This window comes from Lutra lutra, chromosome 18 (assembly GCF_902655055.1).
Source record: "Lutra lutra chromosome 18, mLutLut1.2, whole genome shotgun sequence".
NCBI lineage: Eukaryota > Metazoa > Chordata > Mammalia > Carnivora > Mustelidae > Lutra > Lutra lutra.
This window is the reverse complement of record NC_062295.1, coordinates 22684379-22710933: the sequence shown is the minus strand read 5'-3', so window position 1 is coordinate 22710933 and position 26555 is coordinate 22684379. Positions and strand designations below refer to the sequence as shown.

The 26555-nt window shown below is 46.7% G+C and overlaps 1 protein-coding gene across 3 annotated transcripts; it reads left to right on the top strand.

Moving 5' to 3' along the window:
• Nucleotides 1-4711: 4711 nt before the first annotated feature.
• LOC125090777 (eukaryotic translation initiation factor 3 subunit C) lies at nucleotides 4712-25668 on the top strand. 3 transcript variants are annotated; one of them, XM_047713795.1, is made up of 21 exons: nucleotides 4712-4854; nucleotides 4985-5124; nucleotides 6827-6892; nucleotides 6994-7183; nucleotides 7741-7866; nucleotides 8098-8152; nucleotides 8281-8390; nucleotides 8789-8916; nucleotides 15276-15435; nucleotides 15802-15905; nucleotides 16356-16497; nucleotides 16687-16812; nucleotides 17155-17248; nucleotides 18014-18204; nucleotides 18416-18640; nucleotides 23058-23421; nucleotides 24670-24829; nucleotides 24918-24983; nucleotides 25073-25160; nucleotides 25253-25415; nucleotides 25512-25668. In XM_047713795.1, the coding sequence occupies exons 2-21, from the start codon at nucleotides 5024-5026 to the stop codon at nucleotides 25592-25594; spliced, it is 2742 nt and encodes a 913-aa protein (XP_047569751.1). In that variant the 5' UTR covers nucleotides 4712-4854; nucleotides 4985-5023; the 3' UTR covers nucleotides 25595-25668. The 3 variants fall into 3 exon arrangements, with proteins under 3 accessions (XP_047569751.1, XP_047569754.1, XP_047569752.1); XM_047713798.1 differs by having other exon boundaries at nucleotides 4777-4902; XM_047713796.1 differs by having other exon boundaries at nucleotides 4788-4896.
• The last annotated feature ends 887 nt before the right edge of the window (nucleotides 25669-26555 follow it).

Sequence of the window (26555 nt, the reverse complement as noted above, 5' to 3'; positions counted from 1 at the left end):
AACACAAGCAGGGGGAGCAGCAGGCAGAGGGAAAAGCAGGCTCCCTGTTGAGCAAGAAGCCTGATGCGGGACTCCATCCCAGGACACTGGGTTCATGACCTAGGCCGAAGGCAGACACTTAACCGACTGAGCCACCCAGGCATCCCTCTCACTTGCTTTTAACATACACTGAATTTTCCAGGAATTCAACTATTATGTACATCGGAAGAAGATTGTGTTTTGTTTTGTTTTGTTTTGTTTGGATCTTAACCAAGAGCTGTTCACTATATTTGGAAAATCCCTTCACTGAAGGCAGCACTCATAGTAAAACCCATTGTTTTTTGGCTGCCATTGTAGCTGACTCGTTTACTGTGATTCTAAATACATGTAAAAAGTCTCAATATATATATACATATCTCTTTTAAAATATCAAATATAGGGGTGCCTGGGTGGCTCAGTGGGCTAAAGCCTCTGCCTTCGGCTCAGGTCATGATCCCAGGGTGCTGGGATCGAGCCCCACATTGGGCTCTCTGCTCAGCAGGGAGCATGCTCCCTTCTCTCTCTCTCTGCCTGCCTCTCTGCCTACTCGTGACCTCTGTCAAGTAAATAAATAAAGTCTTTAAAAAAGAAAAAAAAAAAAGCTTTACTCACAACAGCCCCAGGCTGGGCACCGCTCAAATCAACAGGAGAATTAATACACTGTGGCACAGTTACAGGATTGGAGTACCTGGCAATCGTAATTCGTAACAATGTGGATGAATCTCACAGGCTTCTGAAAGAGGTTGCAGAAAAAACAAAAAAAGACATACATTATAACTCTATGTATGCATCCAAATCTCAAGAACAGGCAAAACTGGGCGCCTGGCTGGCTCAGTGGATTAAGCGTCTGCCTTCAGCTCAGGTCATAATCCCAGGGTCTGGGATCAAGCCCCAAGTGGGGCTCCTTGCTCAGCGGGAACCCTGCTTCTCATTCTCCCTCTGCCACTTCACCTGCTCGTCCTCTCTTTTTCTTTCTCTCTGTCACATAAATAAATAAAATCTTAAAAAAGAAAAAAAAAGAATAGGCAAAACTAACAGATGGTCCAAGTGAGATCAGTTAGTATACTTTGCCATCTGTATGCTGCCTTTCCTTTCAATAGCAATCAAAACCCAGCAACACATGATTGAACCCATACTTCCTGAAATGCACTGAGGGAGATATTAAGATGTGTAAAGATACTATCCCTGTCTTCAAGGAGCTCAGGGGCTATTTGGGAAAATAAAACACACACAAAGTTAAAAAAAATGTGCATGTCAGGTTATATTATCTATGAATTTCATAATGCATCTCAAGGTATTTGTTTTAAAAATGGGACACTGCCTCAACCAGAGCTGAGGCCCCCATAACTGGAGTGGAGTGAGGAAGAGAGAGCATGGTACCTAGGATCTAGTCCCAGAGAGGAGTCCTAATTTCGCCCTTTTCCTCCTTACCTCCCCATCCCCCGCCCTGTGCTTGGTCCTCTGCCTCCTCCCAATCCCCTCCCCTCTAACGATTATAATGTATCACCCTTTGTCCATCTTTAGGAAGTAAAATAGTGTCTCCAGAAGAGTCTTCTGTGGTCTTTGAATTGAAGGATCTGGTTTGGGGACCTCACTGTCGCTAGCTGAGCCACTGCGCACTCATTCAGAGTTGTGGTTTTCTCCTCTGTAGAAGGAGATGAGTAGTAGCTGCTTTGCCTGCCTACCTACAAGTTTGTCCTGACTTTCAAATGCCTTTACACATTTGGAGTTGCTGTTGAATGCCAGCAATGACTAACACCTTTTGGCTGGCTGGTTGCATCATCACAGGCATTCAGAGAGAAGCGATTTGCCAAGGGAGTTGTGACTCCCACGTGCAACAAAGGCACCAGACTGATCAAAAGCTCCGCCAGGGTGTGCTTCCTGTTCTGGGACCATTAAGGGTCCCATCAAAACCTAGGCATTAACAAAATTCACCTGTTAAAAACGCCCATGTTATGCTTGGCTCCAGTTTAAAAAGCCTCGTTATCCTTATAAAGGAAAAAATTCTCAGGTTCCCTTTACTCCACTGCCCTCATTCCCATCCATCCTCATCACAAGACTAAGTTGTTTTAACTCAAAAAATTGTCAGGGTCTAGATCTGAAACAGCAAAACTCTGAACAGCTCTGATGGCTATGAAATAATGTTTAGGTTGGAATACAGGCTAGCCGTGTGATCTTGGGCAAGTCACTTCACCCTGTAGGTGTCAACATCCTCTTCTCTAAGGGGTTGTTGTGAAGATTTTAAAGAGGCATTCATTGAGAGAAGTCTGAAGACATGCATTTTATGGTTCATGATATAATGGTACAATAGTCAGCCATTAAAAAGAATGAAACAGGTCCATATGCCTTATAGAAAGAGCTGTAAGATATGTGAATAATGAAATAAGATACAAAAGGACAAAAAGAATGCTATGATTTGTGTAACAAAAAAGGTGGAGGGGGCACCTGGTCAGCTCAGGCAGTTAAGCATCTGCCTTCGGCTCGGGTCATGATCCCAGGGTCCTGGGATGGAGCCCTGCATCAGGCTCCCTGCTCAGCGGGGAGCCTGCTTCTTCTCCTGCTTCCCCTGCTTGTGTTCCCTTTCTCACTCACTCACTCTCTGTCTCTGTCAAATGAATAAATAAAATCTTTTTTTTTATAAAAGGTGGGGATATACATATATCCCATCTCTCCATTGATACATCTCTCCGTATAAATATAGATACATAAAAAATATAGGTAAAGGTATATGTTATAAGGATTATAACAATAAGGATCTATCAGATACCTAGCTATCTATAGATCCTTATTGATATAACCCATATACACACACTTACACACATATCTCTATCCTTTTTTGTACCTTAGCTGTATATACAGAGAAATGTGTGGAAGATTAACACTGTAACCTGATAATTATGGTTGCCTCTGGGGAAAGAAGCTAAGAACTGGGGGATCAGGGGTGTGACAGATATTTCTTCATTCTTGTACCTTCTTCTGATCATTTACATTTTGTAATGTACATTTAATTAATGTAATTACATTCTGTAATCATGTACATGTTTTAAGAGAAAGATCGTCCATGTGAAAGGGCTTGGCACACACTAATATTCATCTGAATCTATGTTACACTTCAATAAAAAATTCACTTAAAAAGCCACCTCCCTGTTAAATTAAAATTTTTCACAATGACTTAGTAAGGGATGGGTAAAAAATAGAATTCAATTTTTTTTTTTTGCAACTTATCAGGTTCTTGGGAGTAACAGGAAGCTGCTCTAAAATCAGTAGCTTTCCTTTAGTGTGAATTGACGTTTCTTCATCTCCAGTGACTTTGATTTTTATCTCACTCAGTCTCCTTTCCCTCTTACCTCGGGCTTCCTTGGCAATTTCTGTGCATTCCCTTTCTGTTTGGAGAGGTGAAGAGGTTGGTCTCAGAATCAAGTGGGTCTGGGGGAGAGAGAGGGAAGAAGGGAAGAAGGTAGAGAGAGAGAGATAGGGAGACAGAGAGAAGGGGAAGAGAAGAAAAACAGGGGTGACAGGTCAAGACATACAGAGAGGACCTCCACATTCAAACCCCAACATACCAGACACTGACTGTGCCTTGATCTTCCCCATTTCCAGGATTTTCATGCTGTTTTCTCTACCCAAAGTGGCCTCCTTCTTTCCCTTCAGTCTGCTAAATCCTACTTTTCTTTCAGGGGAACACTGTGCTTCCTATGTAAACCCAGGCCCAGACATGCAGCAAATACTAAATGACTAGAACTACCCTGAAAAAGGTAAAACAGTCTCTGTGCCATTAAAACCCCCGCTGATGGTTTCTTTAGCCCGCCTGGATTTAAATCCACAGGCCTATGAGGACCTGCATGGTCTAATATTGTCTACTTCTATACTATTAATGCCTGCTCACTCCACTGATAACACACTGGCATTCTCCTTATTCCCAGAACATGGCCGAGTTCATTCCTCCCTCAGAGCCTTTCACTTGCTGTTTCCCTTCCTTAGAAGAAAAGTTGGGAATGCTCTTTGCCTAGAAGACCATCTGCATGACACTCCTCTTTCTGTCATTTGGATGTCAACTCAAATGTCACCTCTTCAGAGGCTCTGCCCTTCTTATTCAAAATAATCTTCCTGGCTAACCCATTACTTTCTGAAATCATCTGTTTACCTGATAATTTATGCCACTCTAATAGACTATGAGTTCCTTGTGAAGTCAGGGACCACTTCTGTCTTATTCACGGATGTATTCAGTGCCTAGAATCCTGCTGGTTCGTAATAAATGCTTGGTAAATCAGTATTTGTGGCACAATGAGTGAATACTAGCTAACTGTTTATTGCGTGTTTATTTTGTACACGGCACCGCCCTAAATGCTTCACATATACGAAGTCATTTAATTCTCATACATCCTATAACGTAGGTGCTAGTATTTTCATTTTATAGTCGGCGAGAAAGCAGCACAGGGAGGTTAAGAAATTTGCCCAAATTCACACAAAGTGGTAGAGGCAGGATTTGAATCCGAAGTCTGATTTGAAGTTTGCTCTAAGCCTAGCTCCAAAACCTAGCAGCTCATCAGCGTTACGTGGGCGTTTTTTAAAAAAGTAGACTCCTCGCCCTGAAATTCTGATTCCGCAGGTCGTCGGTGAGGCTGGGTATAAACGTCGACAGTCGGCTTTGAGACTCTCCAGGCTCCGCCCTGCCTGCCACACCTGTCCCCGCCCCTGCGTGGAGCAAAGACCACAGGAAATTGTAGTCGCGGATATAGTTCGTCAGCGTCTCCCGGAAGTGACGTAAGGACCCGTCTTCCCTCTTCTCGCGTTTCCGTCGTTCCGGCTACACGGTGTGACTCGCGAGCTCCGGCGGTGTGTATTTCTTGGGCCTTGTCCTTTGAGGAGGGGACGCAGATCGGGGTACTTGTGGGGACGATGGGAGGTGGGGGTCGGGAAGTGGCGACCTTGGCCCCTTCTTGTCGTGATTCCGGCTCTCCCGCAGGTCCGGCTGCGCCCGCCGCAGCCCCTCAGCGCCGTCGCCATGTCGCGGTTTTTCACCACCGGTTCGGACAGTGAGTCCGAGTCGTCTCTGTCGGGGGAGGAGCTCGTGACCAAACCCGTCGGGGGTAACTACGGCAAACAGTGAGTGGGGGGGCCTGCGCCGTGGTGACCACTCGGGGAGTGCGCGGTTCACCAGGCTCCGGAAGGCCGAGTATGTGATGGGGAATGGATGTGGGGGCGACGACGAGGTTCGCAAGGACGCGGCGAGACCGGGTTCTGAGGATTTCGAGAGTTGAAGGGACCATAAGATTGTCGAAGGGACAACCTTCACGCTTCAGGGTGCTGTGAATGTGGGAGTTCACCCTCCGGGTTCGAGGGTATAGAATCGGAAGAGATTTCCCACTGGCGGGGTCTGTTGCGTCAGCTTCCTAATTGGCCTGCATGTCCACAGGCTCTGTACCACCCCTCCTCCGCTCGGCATCGGACTCCGAAAGCCCTAGTTACTCTTACCACCAAAAAATCCTGCTCACAAAAAAATCCAAAGTGCTCACTTGGGATTTGGGATCTGCTGGATGTGGCTCTGAAGCCCAGCCACCTGGTACTCTTCGGCTGGCTCACCATCATCTATTATTAACTTCTCTTTGATACTCACTTAAATACCCATCCTCTGGGGCGCCTGGGTGGCTCAGTTGGTTAAGCGTCTGCGTTTGGCTCCAGTCCTGATCCCAGGGTGCTGGGATCCAGCTCCACATGGGGCTCCCTATTCATCGAGGACTCTGCTAATCCTTTTTCCTCCCCTGCTTGTGCATGTGCTCTGTGTCAAATAAATAGATAAGAATCTTAAAAACAAATAAATACTCTTCTCCTATCTCTGTAAATTGAAATGCTTTTCACTTTCTGAAACAGTGCAATGTTTCAGGAACTTCTTGCCATTTGCACCTTTTCTGGATCCCATGCCACTGTTTAATAATACATATAAATACACACATGTGCTCACCCAAATAGAATTTTATATTATTGCCACAATCAGAAAACCAACATCGCTTTTTCTAAAATACAAAATAATTGGAAAATGAATAAAATGAAATGAATGGAGATATGTTGCTATCTGAATGTTGTCTGTGGTCTAGTCTCTCTTTCTTTCTTTCTTTCTTTATTTATTTTTAAAGATTTTGTTTATTTATTTGACAGACAGAGATCCTGAGTAGACAGAGGCAGGCAGAGAGAAAGGGGGAAGCAGGCTCACTGCTCATCAGAGCCAGATGTGGGGCTCAATCCCAGGACCCTGAGATCATGACCTGAGCCAAAAGCAGAGGCTTAAACCCGCTGAGCCACCCAACTGCCCCTAGTTTCTCCTTTTTAAAGAAAAATGCCAATAATAGAAGTTCTAAAGCCTTAGGACTTTCTCTTTACCCTTGGCTTCTCACACACTCTGGGACACATTGGTTTCTATGATCTAATTCAAGTACCACCTTCTTAAAGCCTTTTCCATTGTAGCTGAAGTACCCTTTTTTCTTGACTTCTTTTAGTACTTAGGTACTCGTGTTTTCATGTAATTAGTTTTCTGACTTAGAAAGTAAATACCTGTGTTTATTTTTGTGAGGGTGGAGATGGTCATCTTTGTATATGCAACAGTGTTTGATAAAACGGGCATACGTGAAGTAGGCTTAGATGATTGAGTTGTGTATGACAAGGTTTTGAAGAGGAAGCATCAAGGGTGAGCATCAAGTAGGATGGCCTGAGTAATTCCAGTCTTTCTGCCCCATCTGAGAAGGGAACTAGAGATCACTTGAAAAGACTGGAGCAAGGAAGAGCAGTTAATGGTCTCTGTTTTTTCAAATAGGCCATTGTTGCTGAGTGAGGATGAAGAAGATACCAAGAGAGTTGTCCGAAGTGCCAAGGACAAGAGGTGAGGCCATGGGGAGGCCAGATGGTGGGGAATCTCTGTAGCAGTGAGGGTTTTCTGGTGTTGGTGGCCATGTCCAATGTGGTTTTGGGCTCCCAACCCAGGTTTGAGGAGCTGACCAACCTCATCCGGACCATCCGTAATGCCATGAAGATTCGGGATGTCACAAAGTGCCTGGAAGAGTTTGAACTCCTGGGAAAAGCATATGGGAAGGCCAAGAGCATTGTGGACAAGGAAGGTGTCCCCCGGTTCTATATCCGCATCCTGGCTGATCTGGAGGACTATCTTAATGAGGTGTGATTTCTGTGGGTGAGGGAGGATTCAGAGGGGATTGTGGACCTGGGGCCTGCTCCTAACCCACTTCTGGGGGTCCTCTCTCCTCTTGCTGTACATACAGTACTTCCTGGGGCCTGAGAAAAAGAGTGGTGAAGCAAAGAGAGGGACGTTTTTTGGCCAAGAATTTTAACCATAATTACTTTCATATTCTTACTTGTGTTGTTTTTTTTTTCTTTTGGTCACGATACACAAAGGATCTTTTTTTTTTTTTTTTTTAAAGATTTTTATTTACTTATTTGACAGAGATCACAAGTAAGGAGAGAGAGGAAGGGAAGCAGGCTCCCTGCTGAGCAGAGAGCCTGATGCGGGGCTCGATCCCAGGACCCTGGGGTCATGACCTGAGCCGAAGGCAGAGGCTTTAACCCACTGAGCTCCCTAGGTGCCCCACAAAGAAGCTTTTAAAAAATAAGTTAAATATAGTTGGTGGACAGTACAGATGGTATACAGATAGCAAAACTCATGGTTGTGATGAGTCTGACATTCCCTGTTCTTTTCTTCCATGTACTGTCCTTTAGCTATGGGAAGATAAGGAAGGGAAGAAGAAAATGAACAAGAACAATGCCAAGGCCCTGAGCACCCTGCGCCAGAAGATCCGAAAATACAACCGAGATTTTGAGTCCCATATTACAAACTACAAGCAGGTGGGGATGCTAGAGGCAGACTTTCTGAACTATGGGGACAGTAACCACCCCCCACCCCCACCCCCCACCCTGAGCAAGACAGAAGGGCATTTGCAAATGGAAGGCGTGCCTGGAGAAGGAATCAGGACATGTCTCCAGAGGACATGTCTCCAGGGTGGAGGGGGAGGACGGTGTGGAAGGAGCGGTGTTTGGTAGGCATCCTTAGTTATTCTCACATCTCCCTTGATTAAGAACCCTGAGCAGTCTGCAGACGAAGACGCCGAGAAGAATGAGGAAGATTCAGAAGGTGAGGGGTGGGGACCCTCCCTGAGAAGGGTTACTAGTGCACAGTGATTCTCTTGGCATGCTTTCTTGGTTGCCCTCCGCCTCGCTCTTCACCACTCTGACTCTCTTCTCTGTCCTTCCCGCCCCCAGGCTCTTCGGATGAGGATGAGGATGAGGATGGAGTCAGCGCTGCAGCTTTCCTGAAGAAGAAATCAGAAGCTCCTTCTGGAGAGAGTCGCAAATTCCTCAAAAAGATGGAGGTAAGAGCCAGGGCGGGACTACGAAGGGCGATTTGCCTGCCATGGACCATTCTCAGGTTCCTGGGGAGAAGAAGACTCACAGAGTCCTAGGCTTGGGAGGGGTGGGGTTTAGTGAAGTCTGGTTTGAGACCAGGCTTCGTCTTGGGTTAGAGCACGGAGCAACCCGGAACCTGGAGCACTGGATTCAGGGCCACGGTCTGCTCCCCGAGGAGCTCTCTGTCCCTGGAGCAAGTCCTCACTTCTCTCTGGGGTTGGTGGTCTACTCCAGCTCTTCATATGCTGGTCCATGAATATCTACTCTTGTTTTGCTCCTGAAAATCTCTGGAACTTGGGTCAGCAGGGAGACCAGTCAGTCTCCCCATCTTTTTCCTGCTGATCCTCTCTCTTCCTTCTCTAAGGATGATGACGAGGATTCAGAAGATTCAGAAGATGACGAGGACTGGGACACGGGTTCCACGTCTTCTGATTCTGACTCAGAGGAGGAAGAAGGGAAGCAGACCGTGCTGGCCTCACGATTCCTGAAAAAGTAAGAAATCAGTGGTGCCTTGGGCCACAGTGGGAAGCAGTCTCCTGGAGGGTGATTGCTTCTTCCTTGCAGTGTTTTTGGGTTGTCCAGGCCAACAGAGGGGTCTTGGGCAAGTATGTGGGGTGGCTGTGGTCACAAAGCTAGTGTGTTCTGAGGATGGGATTCGAAGGTCCCAAAGTCCTTTAACCGTGAGATGACTCACCGCACATGCGGTGTAAGTGTCTTACTGGCACTAGATAGCTGCGTGCGGTGTTGGACAGTCTGCTTTCCTTCTCGTCTTCTGTTTTCTCATCTGTAGAATGAGGGTTACCTCCCCCTGGCTCCGAGGAGAGCTGAGAGTGGTGTGTCGGACAGCAGCTCAGCCGAGGACCGACCAGCAGCATGGCTGCTCTTCTCAGCTTCCCGGGAACACTCTGGGAGCTGAGCAGGAGTCTGATTTGGACTCTGGTTCCAGCCCTTAGTCCTTCAGTAGCTGGTCAGCTTTGCTAAGTTACTTAACCCTCATCATGGTCTTCCGTGTCTTCCTTTGGAGTCGAGGTGATGCCTATCCCTGTGTGCCCCACAGCGGTCCAGTATCAAGCCCATTGATAACAGTGCCCCTGCTTATGGGAACTGTTGCTGTTGTGTCCTGTTTTCAAAAGTTGGGGTTATGTTGCTTCAGAAGGTCGTGAGTTCCCGGGCCCTAGAAAGGACTAGGCAAAGGCATTTTGTTGGAAAGCATTTTTTGTTTTGTGCTTCACTTAACTGGTAAAGCCCAGGAAGCGTATGTATTTGATGTATGTGTGTTTATAACGCCTCTGATGCCACATGTGTGGGGTTTTTTTCCTCACACCTGCCGGTTCTCCAACTTTCGGACACCAACGTGGTATTCCAACAGGCAGTTCAGTTCTGCAGCAACCCAGAGTTAACCACAGACCCCACAGGTTAAGGGCTTAGTCCTACGAGACCACCACCACCTCAGAAGCCAGTGCCAAGTCCCAAGTTTGGCTCCTGTACTTCTGACCAACCACCTATAAATTCAGAGTTTCCAGAATCCCCTCCTCAGTTTCAGTAGTTCGCTAGAACAACCCATAGAACTCGGGAAAGTTCTTTACTTGTAATTACCCACTTATTTTAAAGGGCTGTGAAGGGTACAACTCAGGAACAGCCAAACGGAAGAGATGCACAGGACAGGATGTGGGAGAACAAACCCAGAGCTTCCATTCCCTTTCTGGGTACTCCACACTCCCAGCACCTCAGTGTGTTTTTACCAACTGGGAAGCTTTCCAAACTTCATTGTTTAGGGATGTGTATGGCATTTTATTACATAGGCATGAGTGAGTGAGTCATTGCTCCTTGGCGATTAGCTCAGTCTCCAGCCCTTACTTCCCACCTAGTGGTGGTGGTGAGGCTGAAAGTAATTAACCTCTATAATCATGCCGTGGTCTTTCTGGCAGTCCACCCCCTCCCTTTCTCTGGGCAACCACTATCTAGATAACTTTGCTTTTTCTAGAATTTCATGTAAATGCAACCACACAGTTACTTGATTGGGAGGGATTTGGCTTTTTTCACTCAGAGTAATTAAGGTTAATCCTATCTTCTATTTTCTTTGTCACTGCTTTTTTCTACTTTTTTTTTTTTTTTAATTAACATATCATGTATTATTTGCCCCAGAGGTACAGGTCTGTGAATCGGCAGGCTTGTACATTTCACAGCACTTAACCATAGCACATAGCCTCCCCAATGTCCATCACCTAGCCACCCTCTCCCTCTCCAACCCTCAGTTTGTTTTGTGAGATTAAGAGTCTCATAGTTTGTCCCCCTCCCGATCCCATCTTGTTTCATTTTTTCCTTCTCTACCCCCCCCAACGCCCTGCCCTGCCTCTCAAATTACTTTTTTCTACTTTTTTTTTTTTTTAAAGATTGGTTTTATTTATTTATTTAACAGACAGAGATCACAAGTAGCCAGAGAGGCAGGCAGAGAGAGAGGAGGAAGCAGGCTCTCTGCAGAGCAGAGAGCCTGATGCGAGGCTCGATCCCAGGACCCCGGGATCATGACCTGAGCCAAAGGCAGAGGCTTTAACCCACTGAGCCACCCAGGCGCCCCACTTTTTTCTACTTTTTAAACCATTTCTAGATTGTATACTTTTGTCTCCTCTTACTAAGTGTGTTTCCCTCCACTGGTTTGGTAGTTATATTTTATCCTTTTAGAGTTACCCTTGATTTATATTTTTAGCCTGTGAAATTTTATTTTGTATACCTAATGAACAAAATCTAAAATTAGGTTGAGTTAAAATTCCAGTTGACAGAAGTTGGGTTAACCTTGGGATCCTCAAAGGTCTTTGACATTGCGTTTGAGTTTATGTCAACAAATAATTCAGAAACGCTATTTTTTACTTGAGTCACAAGACCAGTTTTTAAGGTTGATTTCCAGCCAAGATGAAAGCAAGATTTATATAAAAGGAAAAAGAACAAGGAGAGAGAAATCACAGATGGTATGGGAACAGTGAATTTTGATTGCACGTTTTTTTTCTCATTAGCGATCTAAGCCAACCGGGGTTGGTGTTAGTTGTTAATGGGTTTTCTAGAATATGACCGTCTGTTTCCATAATGTCTGCCAGGATCCTTTTTCAGCATCTCCATAGTAAATCAGTCTCTACCCTTTTCCTCATCAAATTTTCTCAGCTTTCGTTTTTTGGTTAAAACAAGCACATAAAGGAATGAGTTTTAATCAAGCTTCTATCTCTTTTGGTGTACAGTAAGGCTGTCTAGCAACATTAAGGCACCTGGACATTAGGTAGTAGGTTTGGCAGAAAATATGAGGCCAATCACAGATATTATCAGAAACATTATAGTCTATGTTCTATTTAGTTTTTGAATCAGGATAAGCCTATCTATGGGAATGCCTTAGAGAATCAGTGAACTTTTAAATGAAGTGGATTTTTTCTTTAGCACCCAAGCCTGGGGGAGGGGCAAAGGGAGAGGGAGCAGCTTACTCCCTGCCAAGCTTGATCCAAGGATTCCAGGATCATGACCTGAGCCAAAGGCAGTTGCTTAATCAACTGAGCCACCCAGGAGCCCCTCAAGTAGCTTTTTTCTTAATTGACATACTTTTCCAAAGTATCCAAATACCGTCAGATGTTCTTCATTGTACATCTTTATTATTGTCTTGGCTGCTTTATTATAGTTTTTATTTAGGGTTAACTAATTTTTAGCTAAGGAAGTTATTAATGTGAGTTTGGGGCTAAAATGTTGATTTAACTTGCTGTATGGACATTAGAGGTAAATTACAGATTGGACATTAATGTTTCCAATGTTTCCTGTAGTTGGGGTAGGAAGTCTTTTTTTTTTTTTTTAAGATTTTATTTATTTATTTGACAGATCACAAGTAGGCAGAGAGGCAGGCAGAGGGCGGGGAGGCAGGCTCCCTGCTGAGCAGAGAGCCTGATGTGGGGCTGGATCCCAGGACCCTGAGATCATGACCTGAGCCGAAGGCAGAGGCTTAACCCACTGAGCCACCCAGGTGCCCCTGGGGTAGGAAGTCTTAAGTACAATCTGATGAAATCTAGTGTCTTGGATCCCTTCTGATAAATGACCACGTTATTCTCTTAATCGAATGTGAGTGTTGGGTCACCACCTTCGGTGTTCTGAGGGTGAAATCTGAAGCCGGCCCCTGCATGTGGAGGGCAGGGAGAGACCAAAGAAAGAGGCAGACATCTCCATGTGGGCAGCAGCAGGTTCTGTAAGCAAGGGAGCTAACAGGCGAGACTTGTCTTGGAAGGTGCCAAGGCTAGTCCCATCTCTGCACCCGCCACAGGAATCCTACAAGTTTATACAGAGCTCGTAACGGGGTAGTGTCACATACACAGTCCAGAAGTCTGGTCTTAACACGTTACTCACAGGGCTGTGTTCTTGAACCGGCCCCCAGAGTGGGAATGGGCAGACCGTACGTTGCAAGGACGGGGAGAAGGTAAGGGGTCTCCCGTTACCCAGGGTCAGCTCGAGGGTTGCCTGGCAGTTATGTCCTCTCGATGCCCTTCACCAGTGAACAATCACGATTTTTTTGAGACTGAGATAATATTTAACTGTTGATACAGTGAGCAAGATTCTTTTGAAACTTCGATAATATTTAACTTGATAATGTAGATAGTGGAGAAAAAAGGCAAAAAAGATTACTGCAAAAGGAGTGAAAGAGAAAGAAGACACATAATTTTAAAATGTAAGTCTGTTGTCTCGGTTATGAACCTTGATTTGAAGGCGTGTTGGAGGAAGTCATATACGCCCAGTAGCGTGACTGTGGGATTCACAGACATGCTGCCCACTTTTAAGAGTTACTGGCTTCTGAAGGCGTGTGTGTGTGTGTGTGTGTGAGAGAGAGAGAGAGAGAGAACCTCAGAATGAATATGGTGGGACTGGATGTCCAAACTGTTAGGATCCTAAGCAGGAGCACATAGGGACTCTAGATCAGTAGTTGTTGTTAAGAGGGTGTGGAATGATCCTTTCCAGTGTAGTTTTAGGGCTGACTTATATTGGTGTCTCTTAATACCTTTTGACTCTTGGCTTTGTATTTAGAAAGAAGTGTATTTGGTGATACCCCGTTGGTGAAGTAGCTTTGCATCAGTTGGATTTATAACTGAGAGAGCATAAACATTAGTTTTCTAATTTCTAACAAGATGTGAATATACGAAGGTATAATCTTTCATATCAGAGAGGTCAAGCCAAATTTGTCTTCCCAACTAGAATTTCATAGGGTGAGAGGGGCACCTGGCTGTCTCAGTGGATGGAGTGTGCAACTCTTGATGTCGGGGTTATGAGTTCGAGCCCCATGTTGGGTGTAGAGATTACTTAAAAATGAAATCTTTATAAGGGGGGGGGATTTCATAGGTTGAGAGTTCATTGTGTTTTTGAAGTGTTAATCCTAATATCCTTAGGGCTAGGAGTAAAATTTTAGGCCTGGAGAGATTAAGTTTCTTTGAAATTTAAGCAACATTGATTTTAAAATAGCATTATGTTTTTTGGTTTTTTTTTTTTTTCCCCCCATGTATTTTTTTTTTTTTTTTAACTTCCTTAAATTTTATGTTTTATAAACATATATTTTTATCCCCAGGGGTACAGGTCTGCGAATCGCCAGGTTTACCACTTCACAGCACTCACCATAGCACATACCCTCCCCAATATCCATAACCCCACCCCGGGGTTTTGTTTTTTTTTTAAAGATTTTATTTATTTATTTGTCAGAGAGAGAGCACAAACAGGCAAAGTGGCAGGTAGAGGCTGAGAGAGAAGCAGGCTCCCCACTGAGCAAGGAGCCCGATGTGGGACTCGATTCCAGGACTGTGGGATCATGACCTGAGCGGAATAACCAACTGAGCCACCCAGGCGTCCCATAAAATAGCATTATGGTTTTTGATCTTAAAGGTTTAGGGATATGACCAAGAGGTTTCAGTTTAATGAACATACTTTGTGTGTTTGCAAAGGATTTTACCTATAAAGGGAGTTTTTGTCATTAAAAAGAGAGCGTTGCTATAGTATAGGGAGAAAACCCACAAGCTGTCAAGTTCTGGCATCCTTTAGCAAGCAGGAAAGTGATCCATCTGGCAAATTTATAAATTACTACTAAAATAGATCTTTTAAGCAGTTAAAATGAAAGGTATTTGTAGATATTTAAGTGGCAGTTGAAGAGAAATATAATTTGACTATCTGTTAAGTTTGGAAAGATTTGTTCATCAGTATTTATGAAAGTTTGAGATAATTTGTTTCTGTTGTTGGGCTTATATTTCATTACATAGTATTAAAGCGTGGAGATGGTTTCAGACACGAAGTGGCCTGAGACTGCTTTGGGATAGCCAGTGGTCTTTTTTGCTTTTGGGGGGGGAATTTTGTTGTCTTGAACAGTTGTTTTTTAAATTCAGAATTTAGTTTAATTCTCATAAGTGGGGAGCATTCAGTCTGGGAACAACAAATATTTTTATGCTAATTTCAAATTGGTTAGTTGTTGGCTAGTGAGAAGATTAGATAGAGCAACTGGTATTAAAGAACAACAGTGTCTCATGAATATAGTTTCCTCCGGGAGACCTGGGAGGTTAGCTTTGGGGCCACATGGCAGGCTGTCCACAGTGAGCGGGCTGGCCCCTCTACCTTATTAGACCAGGAAGATTTTCTTAGTGAGTATGATGTGGTCACAGGCCTTGGTTAGTTCTCAGCCAGGTTCACATGCTTGATAGTCCTTGCTTTGGCTATGGTTACAGTTAACTTTAGTTCACTCTCATCGAATATAACTTGAACCCAGGGCTTGATGGAGAAAAAAAGAGAAGTTCATGAGAAGAAGAAGCCTCAGAGGTAGAGTAGGACTGGTCTTTCATCTTCTCCCATGCTGGCAGGGCTCCCACCACAGAAGAGGACAAGAAGGCGGCTGAGAAGAAACGGGAGGACAAAGCCAAGAAGAAGCACGATAGGAAATCTAAGCGCCTGGATGAGGAGGAGGAAGACAATGAAGGCGGGGAGTGGGAAAGGGTCCGTGGTGGAGTGCCCCTCGTTAAGGTACAGGCTTTAGTGTTTTGTGTTTTTTTGTGTTTGCCTTTTTTTTTTTTTTTAAAGGATTTATTTGAGAGGGCATGTGCATGTGCTTGAGTGGGGAAAGGGGCACAGGAGAGAATCTTCAAGCAGACTCCTCGTTGAGTGCGGATCCCGGTGCAGGGTCGAGTCCATGACCCAAGCCGAAACTAAGAGCCAGACACTTAACTGACTGGGCCCCCCAGTTTAATACTAAACTGGGCTTTAGTATTCAAATGAATTGGGAAACCATTTGGAGGAGCACACAGGGGCCCCCCTGGTTGGTTTGGGAGAAAAGTGAGGGCAAGAATGGGTTTATATCAGCTTGCACATGATAGGACATGTGTTACCTAGGAGAAGCCAAAAATGTTTGCCAAGGGAACAGAGATCACCCACGCTGTTGTCATCAAGAAATTGAATGAGATCCTACAGGCACGAGGCAAGAAGGGAACGGATCGGTAAGATTCGTGGGCCTGGACTGTGGGATTACAGGGTGAATGCTCTTTTTCTCTAAAACATGGATGGAGGTTGATGGGGAAATAGCACTGTTTGGGAAGATCTGTGTGTGGCTGCCATTGAAGGAATGGTGTACTTGGAACATACCAGTCTGCTCTGTACTCTCCCTTTGATCTTAAACCAGTCACTTAAACTTTGGGGATTATTTTCCCATCTGCAGAATGGGAATACTCACTTTTTAAAATTATGGTAACTGGAGGGAATAGCAGATTGTTAGCATTATTGCTGCTTCTGTTTGGAATTTATAAAGGAGAAGCAAGTAGGCAGGTGGTGAGGATAGTGGGGTAGTGGGAATGACCGCTGCCTTGCCTGTCTAAAGAGGGCATGCTGTGTGACAGGATGAGGTTTTTTTATTTGTCTCTGATGCCTCACCCCTTACTTTTCCCCTCCAGGGCAGCCCAGATTGAACTGCTGCAGCTGCTGGTACAGATTGCATCTGAAAACAACCTGGGAGAGGGTGTTATAGTCAAGATCAAGTTCAATATCATCGCCTCTCTCTATGACTACAACCCAAACCTGGCCACGTACATGAAGGTGAGGGCAATGAAGAGGAGTGTCCCAGAGCTGAGCTAGTTGGGGTGGGGGTGGGGGTTCCTGCCTGGTGTTTTAAAACTCAAGGGCTGTGGAAGCAGTCTTGGTAGTTGAAGACCCCATGGATTCCTGGTGAAGAGTCTCTGTTTCTCCCACCTTCACACCCCTGCCTGCCATCTGCTCTCTTGACAGCCTGAGATGTGGCAGAAGTGCCTGGACTGCATCAATGAGCTGATGGACATCCTGTTTGCAAACCCCAACATCTTTGTTGGAGAGAACATTCTGGAGGAGAGTGAGAACCTGCACAGTGTTGACCAGGTAAAGACATAAATTGGTGGGGGGTTGGAGGGTAGGACCTGAGTGGCTCAGATGGTTAAGCATCTGCCTTTAGCTCAGGTCATGATCTCCAGGTCCTGATATCGAGCCCCACATTGGATTCCCAGCTCAGCAGGGTCTGCTTCTCCCACTGCCTCTGCCTCTCCTCTGCTTATGTTCTGTCTCTCTCAAATGAATAAATAAAACCTTTAAAAAAAAAAAAAAGAAAGAAATTGGAGGCTAATTGGAGGTGTCTGCTGATGAAGGCTCAGTGGAGACAGAAGAGTCACAGTCTGGCACTGATTCTGGGCTAATTTATTTGCTCCTCCTTGCCTTCTTGTTCAGCCACTGCGTGTCCGTGGCTGTATCCTAACCCTCGTGGAACGAATGGATGAAGAATTTACCAAAATAATGCAAAATACTGATCCTCATTCCCAAGGTAAGCTTGGGCAAGCGTGGGCATCAGTGAGAGGGAAAGTGCAGGGAATAAAACAAAGGGTTTCACTGACAGTGTCTGGGGGGCCAGCCCTTCCCTTGCCCCAGCATTCACATGAAGGGCCTGGGAAGATGCTAGGCCCCATTCCCATAGCTTCTGATTCAGTAGGTCGGGGGTGGGGGCCCCCTAAATTTTGCATTTCTTATACGTTCCCTGGTGATGCTGCTGTTTGTGGACTATACTTTGAGAATTGTTGGGGTCTGGCCTGAGTCCACTCTGCTTGTTTGGCTTGGATCAGAGGCATTTGGGGTGGGGGTATGAATGCCCACACAGGCCATCAGGCGCATAGTGATGAACAAGGCAGCTGGAGGCTGGAGCTTACATTCCGGTTCTGGAGAAAGACAGTTAAACAAGTAGATAAAACGAGGCAATTACAGATAATGTGAAGCCTGCGTTAGGAATTTAAATAGGGACCTGTGTTAGAGACGGGATGGCCACTGTGGATAATGCTTGAAGGAAGCATCTTAAGGTGGGGCCATTTGAAGTAAGATCTGAATGAGGAGGAGGAGTTAATCAGGGCAGGAAGTAGCAGAAGAACTCACCGGACAGGAACAGAAAGTGGGTGTCCAGGGAGGGGATGGTGTTTTCAGGGCACGGTGAGGAGACCGCTGGTGGGTACAGAAGTCACGTGGAGGTAGCTGGCTTGATGGGGATGGACGATGGGGGCAGCCAGGTGCCCGCTGAGCGGAGGGGGGCTCTCCCTGCCAGAGTACGTGGAGCACCTGAAGGACGAGGCGCAGGTGTGCGCCATCATCGAGCGGGTGCAGCGCTACCTGGAGGAGAAGGGCACCACCGAGGAGATCTGTCGCGTCTACTTGAGACGCATCCTCCACACCTACTACAAGTTTGATTACAAGGCTCACCAGCGGCAGCTCACCCCCCCTGAGGGCTCCTCAAAGGTGAGTCTTGTGGACCTGTCCCAGAGGAGAGGGAGGTATCTGTGCCAATGTAACAGCGGATCTGATTATGGGAATTCTCGGAGGCAGAGCGGGGAGGGACGCAGGCAGGGACGGGAACAAGGCTGGACAGAGCTGAAGCCTGAGCCGTGCCTGAGCTGTTCAGGGAGGTCTCTGCCGAGTCTCCCAACAGCACCCTGCCCCGCCCCCCCAGTCTGAGCAAGACCAGGCGGAGAACGAGGGTGAGGACTCGGCTGTGCTGATGGAGAGGCTGTGCAAGTACATCTACGCCAAGGACCGCACGGACCGCATCCGCACGTGTGCCATCCTCTGCCACATCTACCACCACGCCCTGCACTCGCGCTGGTACCAGGCCCGGGACCTCATGCTCATGAGCCATCTGCAGGACAACATCCAGCACGCCGACCCGCCGGTGCAGGTAAGATGGGAACGGGCTGCTCTGGCCCTGGTGGCGAAGGGAAGACCGGGCCAGGCCCCTGTCCTTTGGGCATACTGGCTCAACCAGGTTAGCTACCTGTCTGGCTGATGGAGAAATGAGCGGACACCCAGATGCCTGGCATCTCTGATCCTCCTGCCCGTTCGCATGTGGGGGCCTGTTCTGACGCCACTGGAGGCCTCTGGGGTGGAGGTTAGGGTTTGGCTCATGTTTATGATCCCTACTGTGTGTCTAGTTGAGGAACATAAGAGAGCTCTTACTTTAGAAGGTGAGAGAAATCTTAACAAGTTATTAACTTAAGGAAAGCACGGGCCTAGGTGCAGTGCGGTATGTTGGGACAGGACTGTGGGACGGCTGTGTTGTGGCAGTGTGGTGGGGACGTTGTCATATGGGAGTGTTGCAGCCGCGCCAATAGGCAGGTCCTGTAAATGCGTTTGGAACAATAAAACAATCTTGGTGTGTATAATAGTACATGTTAACCTGCAAATCTGAGGGGGACTCATGTGATGGTGGTTTTTAAACAGCATTCGAATCTGTCCTGTCTTAGTCCAGTGCATGGATTTATCTCAAGTTCTTGATCTCTGTTCCTCTTGATAGGCTTCTGGTCTGTTTCCAGTGTGGGGCTGTCATAAACGGCTGTACATTTTCTCTTGGGTGAATAGTTAAGAGTAGGATCAAAGTGTAGGTGTGTGTCTGGTTTCATAAGAAACCCAAAAATGGTCACATCACTTTACACTCCTCCCGGAATGTGTGTGTATTATACTCCTTGTTGATACCTGGCGTTGTCGATCTTTCTAATTTAAGCCACGTTGGTTGTTTGATGGTGTCTCCTTGTGGTGTTGGTTCATAGTTCCCTGATAACCCCTGAAACTGACTGCTTTTTATTCTGATCTGACATTTGTCAGACAAATGTTTTTCAAATATTTTTTTTCCTGTGTGTGTTCTGCCTATTCATTTTTAACACCATGTCTTGTGGTATAGTCTAATATAACAGGTTTTTTTTGGTTTTTCGGGTTTTTTTGTTTTTTTTTTTAAAGATTTATTTATTTGACAGACAGAGATCACAAGTAGGCAGAGAGGCAGGCAGAGAGAGAGGGGAGAAGCAGGCTCCCTGCAGAGCAGAGAGCCAGATGCAGGGCTCGATCCCAGGACCCTGGGATGATGACCTGAGCCGAAGGCAGAGGCTTTAACCCACTGAGCCACCCAGGCACCCCTTGAAAGTTCTTAAAGGCTTTCACGTTTAGATCTATGGTTTTGATACATGGTATGAAGTCAGGGTCAAAGACGTTCTTTCCCCATCTATTGTTTTGGTGACTTTGTGGAAAACCACATGAAAAAAACCATATGGCCTCATAATTGTAAATGTATTTTTGTTCTGTTCTGTTCCATTCATTCATCTCTGTGTCTTTGTGCCAGTCCCACACTGGCTCGATTACTCTGACTGTAAGTCTTGAAGTCAGGTAGTATGAGTCCTTCCACCTTGTTCTTTTCTAAGAATTCTCACATCAATTTTAGAATTTTCTTGTCATTCTCTACAAAAATGCCTGCTGGAATTCTGTGGACTCTATAAATCAATTTTGAGAGAATTAACATCTTAACAACAATCCAGTCTTCCAGTCTTATACCTTATTTCATTTTGAATTTCTCTCTGCAGTATTCTGTGGTTTTCATTGTTGAGGTATTACACATTTTTTCAGAAATTATTCCTCAAGGGTTGCCTTAGCAGTTAAGCACCTGACTCTTGATTTTGGCTCCAGTCATGATCTCAGGGTCATGAGATCGAGCCCTGCATTGGGCTTCGCGCTGGGTGTGAAGCCTGCTTAAGATTCTCTCTTCTCCACCTCGGTGGCTCAGTGGGTTAAGCCTCTGCCTTCGGCTTGGGTCATGATCTCGGGGTCCTGGGATTAAGCCCTGCATCGGCCTCTCTGCTCAGCAGGGAGCCTGCTTCCCTGCCCCGCTCCCCACCTGCTTCTCTGCCTACTTGTGATCTCTCTTCTTTTCTCTGTCAAATAAATAAATAAAATCTTTTTAAAAATAAAATAAAATAAAATTTTTTTTAAAGATTTATTTAGGGGCGCCTGGGTGGCTCAGCGGGTTAAAGCCTCTGCCTTCGGCTCAGGTCATGATTCCGGGGTCCTGGGATCAAGCCCCACGTCGGGCTCTCTGCTGAGCAGGGAGCCTGCTTCCCTTCCTCTCTCTCTGCCTGTCTCTCTGCCTACTTGTGATCTCTGTCTGTCAAATAAATAAATAAAATCTTTAAAAAAAAAAAACATAAAAAAATAAAGATTTATTTATTTGACAGACAGAGGTTACAAGTAGGCAGAGAGGCAGGCAGAGAGAGAGAGAGAGGAGGAAGCAGACTCTCTGCTGAGCAGAGAGCCCGACGTGGGGCTCGATCCCAGGACCCCGGGATCATGACCTGAGCCGAAGGCAGAGGCTTTAACCCATTGAGCCACCCAGGTGCCCCAAAAATAAAAAATTAAAAAAAAAAAAATTCTCTCTCCCTCTTCCACTGTCCCCCTTCCCCCACCCCCACTTTCTCTCTTTCTCTAAAAAAAAAAAGAAAAAAAAAATTATTCCTAAATATTACGACTTTCATTGCTTTTGTAAATGTTATTGGTTTTTTATCTCATTTTCAGTTGTTAATAACTGATGTATAAAAATACAATTCATTTTTGTATTTTGGCCTTGAATGCATCTGTTTTGCTAAATTCACTTGTTCAGTTTAGCTTCTCTGCTGAAATTACCACGTCATTTGCATACAGACAGTTTTATTACTATACTAGTCTTTATGACTTTCCTTTTTTAAAAAAAATTTAAAAGTTTTTATTTATTTGAGAGAGAGAGCGCGTGCGCACAGGCGGGAGAGAGGGGCAGGAGAGGGAGAAGCAGGCTCCCTGCTGAGCTGGGAGCCCCGTGCAGGGCTCGATCCCAGGACCCTGAGATCATGGCCTGAGCCAAAGGCAGAGGCTTAACGACTGAGCCACCCAAGCGCCCTTCTGTTTTTCTTTCTTTCTTGCCACGTTGCCATCACTCCAATCTCCAGTTGTAGTGCTTCACAGAAGTAGCGAGAGCAAGCCTCTTGCCTCGTCCCCAGTCTTAGGGAAGCGGTCAGCATTTTACCCTGGAGTATAATGTTAGCTGTGGTACTTTTGTAGATGCACTTTCTCAGATTGATGAAGTTCTCTTCTGATCCTAGTTAATGGAGAATTTTTGTCCTAAAATAGATGTTGAATTTTACTTAGAGCTTTTTCTGCATCAACTGAAATGATGCAGTTTTTTCTCCTTTATTGTGTTCATACGGTGAGTAACCATGATTTTGGATTTTTGTATCTGCTTTTCATTCCAGAGATATGGCCTGTTTGATCATGATCTGTTATCTCTGTTCTATACAGCTGGATTTTGTGTGCTAATGTCTTTTCAGGCTCTTTGTATCTGGGTTCAGGACTGGTACTGACCTATATACTTCTATTGTCATCAATAAAGACTTTATCCATCCCCCCCCACCGTTTATACTACTTAAAATCTTCCCCTGTCTTCATTAGTGGCAGGTCCATATTTTCAGTTGCCTAGGCCAGAAACCTCAGTCAAACTCAATTCTTGTTTTCCTCTGACGTCCCTTGTCTCATTCCCCGCCACCCAACCTCCCCACCCCCGCCACCTGTGCTCAGAGTCCGGACCTAACCACGTACCAGTTCCGCTGTTGCCCTCTGGTCAGAGCCACCGTCATCTTCCTGGTCTCTGCTTCTCTCTTCCTTCAGGCTGTTCCTAATGCAGCAGCCAGGCTTAACCCTGTTAAGTTAGATGATACTTATTTTCTCAAAACCTTCCCATGGGTTCCCATCCTAGAAGCATCACCGTGGCTTATGGGGCCGTGTGCTTGCCTGTCCAGTTCATGCTCACATCTTTACAGTTCCAGCTGGATGGCTCTCCTGGTCCCTTGAGTACACCTGGCACGGTTTTCCACAGGAGCCTTTTTGCATTGACTTTTCCTTTTTTCTAGAACACTCTTCTTCCAGATACCTGCATGACTTGGTCCCTTTTTTTCTGTCAGGTTTTTATTTAAACTTACTCCCCTCAGAATGAGGCCTTCCCTAGTTACCCTGTATAAAATTGAGTTCCTGCCACCACCACACAGCTCCCTTCTTAACTCCCTCCTCTGTTTTCTTTTTCTCCTTGGCATGAGTCCCCTTCTGCATACTGTGGTTATTTTGTCCTCCGTCCCCTTATCCCTAGCACATCAGCTCCATGGAAGGACGGGGACTTGTCGGTTTTGTTCTCTATCCCAGCCCCTAGCCTAGTGCTCAGGATCCCGGAGGTGCTCAGCGTACATTTGCAGACCGGGTAGATGGCTTGCCTGGTGGCGGCCCCTTCTGAGCACCTTGCCCTTCGTTCCCAGATCCTGTACAACCGCACCATGGTGCAGCTGGGCATCTGTGCTTTCCGCCAAGGCCTGACCAAGGATGCGCACAATGCCCTGCTGGACATTCAGTCGAGCGGCCGGGCCAAGGAGCTGCTGGGCCAGGGGCTGCTGCTGCGCAGCCTGCAGGAGCGCAACCAGGAGCAGGAGAAGGTGGAGCGGCGCCGGCAGGTGCCCTTCCACCTGCATATCAACCTGGAGCTGCTGGAGTGTGTCTATCTGGTGTCTGCCATGCTCCTGGAGATCCCTTACATGGCTGCGCACGAGAGTGACGCCCGCCGCCGCATGATCAGCAAGCAGTTCCATCACCAGCTGCGGGTGGGCGAGCGGCAGCCCCTGCTGGGTGAGTGTGGGCCCTGCAGTGCAGCGGACTTGCTCACTCGTCCCTTAATGCCTTTTCTTTAATTTTTTTTTAAGATTTTATTTATTTATTTGAGAGAGAACATATGTACACAAGCAGAGGGGGAAGGAGAGAGGGAAGGGGGTAAAGCAGGCTTCCTGCTAAGCCTGGAGCCTGATGCGGCGCTCGATCCCAGGATCCTGGGACCATGATCTGAGCCAAAGGCAGGCATTTAACCAACGGAGCCACCCAGGTGCCCAGAGGCTTTGTTTTATGCTAATTGGAAAATTGAGAAAGTCTGTATCTCCAGCATCACTTAGGGCTCTCTGTCTCACTGCAGTCCCTGCCTCTTTATGACTGCCAGGGGTCAAAAGGCAGTTTCTAGTTCAGGTCTGTGCTACTGTTGGTTTTGTAGGGAAATAGTCTTTGAGCCTCTAACTTTGTCTCTTTTAAAAGTGACAGAGTAGAAGCTGATCGGAAGGGTTGTGTTCTCTTCCTTACACTTACCCTTATTCATGCGTTATTCTCTGGGGCTGATCTGTTACACCTTTGAGCTTGCTCCCTGTGCTAGGGCCTGCCGTGTTCATGTTTCTTTACGCCTGCCATCCATTCCAGTCGTAAAGTTTTTTGCACTTTTGTTGTCTACTCTGAATTCCAGTTACTCTTGCTTGCCATGTTTTCTTTTCCTGGGTTGTCTTTAAAGAAAAACAAATTGAAGCAGTGATACACAGGTATGGTTAAGTCATGAAGAGGGGGGTATAAGAAGGAATGAAGTTTGGTAGATACAGTTCCAGCTGAGATACTAGAAAATTTTTTTAGGTTGGGGCGCCTGGGTGTCTCCGTTGGTTAAATGTGTCCCAACTCTTGATCTTAGCTCAGGTCTCGATATCAGAGTCCTGACTTCAGCCCCCATGTTAGGCACCATGGGTGTGGAGCCTACTTTAAAAACAAGAAGGAAAGAAGAATTTTTTAGGTCTAGGGAAATGAACCTCTGAGGATAGACACAATAATTGCTGTTGTTTTCAAGGGGCTCACCAATCCCCTGAAGCATGTCATAGACTGATTTAGTCTAAATAAGTGTATTTTGATATTAAGTGATTTATACAATCACGTGGCTATTTAATGGAGAGCTGGGAGAGTCCCAGTCTGGTTGGTTGCTCTCCTGTCCCATGTTCCTCCTTGAGTGGTGCCTGAGGTAGGAGCCATGGTCCCATGCTTACCCCAGGCCCTGCCGTATTCCCAACCTTTCAGGTCCTCCTGAGTCAATGAGGGAACACGTGGTTGCTGCCTCCAAGGCTATGAAGATGGGCGACTGGAAGACCTGCCACAGCTTTATCATCAACGAAAAGATGAATGGCAAAGTGTGGGACCTTTTCCCCGAGGCTGACAAAGTCCGAACCATGCTGGTTAGGTGAGCAGAGAGGAGGGCCTTGGTGGGTAGGGAAGAAAAGGTCTCCTTCCCTGAAGATTTACCCCCTTTACCCTCTTCTCCTCCGCAGGAAGATTCAGGAAGAGTCACTGCGGACCTACCTCTTCACCTACAGCAGCGTCTATGACTCCATCAGGTAGGATGGGCCCTGAGATGGCAGAGGGGCCCCAGCCTTGTGGTCCAGGCTCCTAATTGCTCCCTGCTCTCTGCCTTTTTTCTCCCCAGCATGGAGACTCTGTCTGACATGTTTGAACTGGACCTGCCCACTGTGCACTCCATCATCAGCAAGATGATCATTAACGAGGAGTTGATGGTAAGGGCCAGGGCGGAAGATGGGCAGGTGGAGTCGTGGGGAATTGGGAGTGGCGATCTGTGTCATGGCCGTCCTCGCCGCGCTTCCACCAGGCCTCCCTGGACCAGCCAACGCAGACGGTGGTGATGCACCGCACCGAGCCCACCGCCCAGCAGAACCTGGCCCTGCAGCTGGCGGAGAAGCTGGGCAGCCTGGTGGAGAATAATGAGCGGGTGTTCGACCACAAGCAGGGCACCTACGGTGGCTACTTCCGAGGTCAGTGGTTCTGTCCCTCTGTTCTCCCAAGGTCCTGGCCCCCTTCTCGCCTCTTTGTGGTCATTCACGGCCTCCTCCCCTTCCCTCTCCCTTCAGACCAGAAGGACGGCTACCGGAAGAACGAGGGCTACATGCGCCGGGGCGGCTACCGCCAGCAGCAGTCTCAGACAGCCTACTGATGGCCTCACTTCTGTGCCTCCGGCCTCTCGGTCGTAGTCCAGGCCCCGAGTTATTAAAGTTCTGTTTAGAGTCATTACAGTGCGTGCTCATCTGCATGGCGCCACAGAGGTGGGTAGGACACAGGCGTTTGCTGATTCTGTTTCTGAACTTCTACCACATGGTAGGCACGGGGCTCAGGATACGGAGATGACTTGTGCGTATCCCTGACTTCAGCGAGCCTGCTGCTCTCTGACTGTGACAGAAAATTGTAGTAGCACGTGAGAAGTTCTGCCAGGGGCTTGGATGGCAGTGGGTGCGTCGAAGTTAACTGCATAGAACATGGAGGAATGGGCAGTGGCTGTGTAGACGAGGACGTGACTCTGGAGGGTAAATATCAGGAACACGTAATGGCGGCGGCGGCGGCGGTGGTGGGTTGCCCTTGCCAGGGCCTGGCTGGCAGTTCTCCAGGCGGGGGAAAGGGAAAGTCAGTGTCGGCCTGTGAGAGTGTGGTCCTTGGACCGGTGTGATCTGCTGTTAGCCTGGACCTGATGAAGACAGGCAGTGTAGTGAGGAATCAGCGCTGAGAAACACGCCGTCCATATGACATGGAAATGTGCTAGCGTATTTCTTTTCTTTTTTTTTTTTTCTTAAAGATTTTATTTATTTATTTGACAGAGATCACAAGTAGGCAGAGAGGCAGGCAGAGAAAGAGGAAGGGAAGCAGGCGCGCTGCTTCGAAGAGAGCCTGATGCAGGGCTCAATTCCAGGACCCTGGGATCATGACCTGAGCTCAAGGCAGGGGCTTTAACCCACTGAGCCACCCAGGTGCCCCTGCTAGCGTATTTCTGATTTGTAACGTGTTTCCAAAAGTAGTGATTCCTGGGAAACTGGAGAATTTTTGTAAATGGTCCTCCACCGCACTTGAGAAGCAGGGACATAGGCAGAGGAGAAAGAGCAAGGGCAAAGCATGGAAAGGGTGAC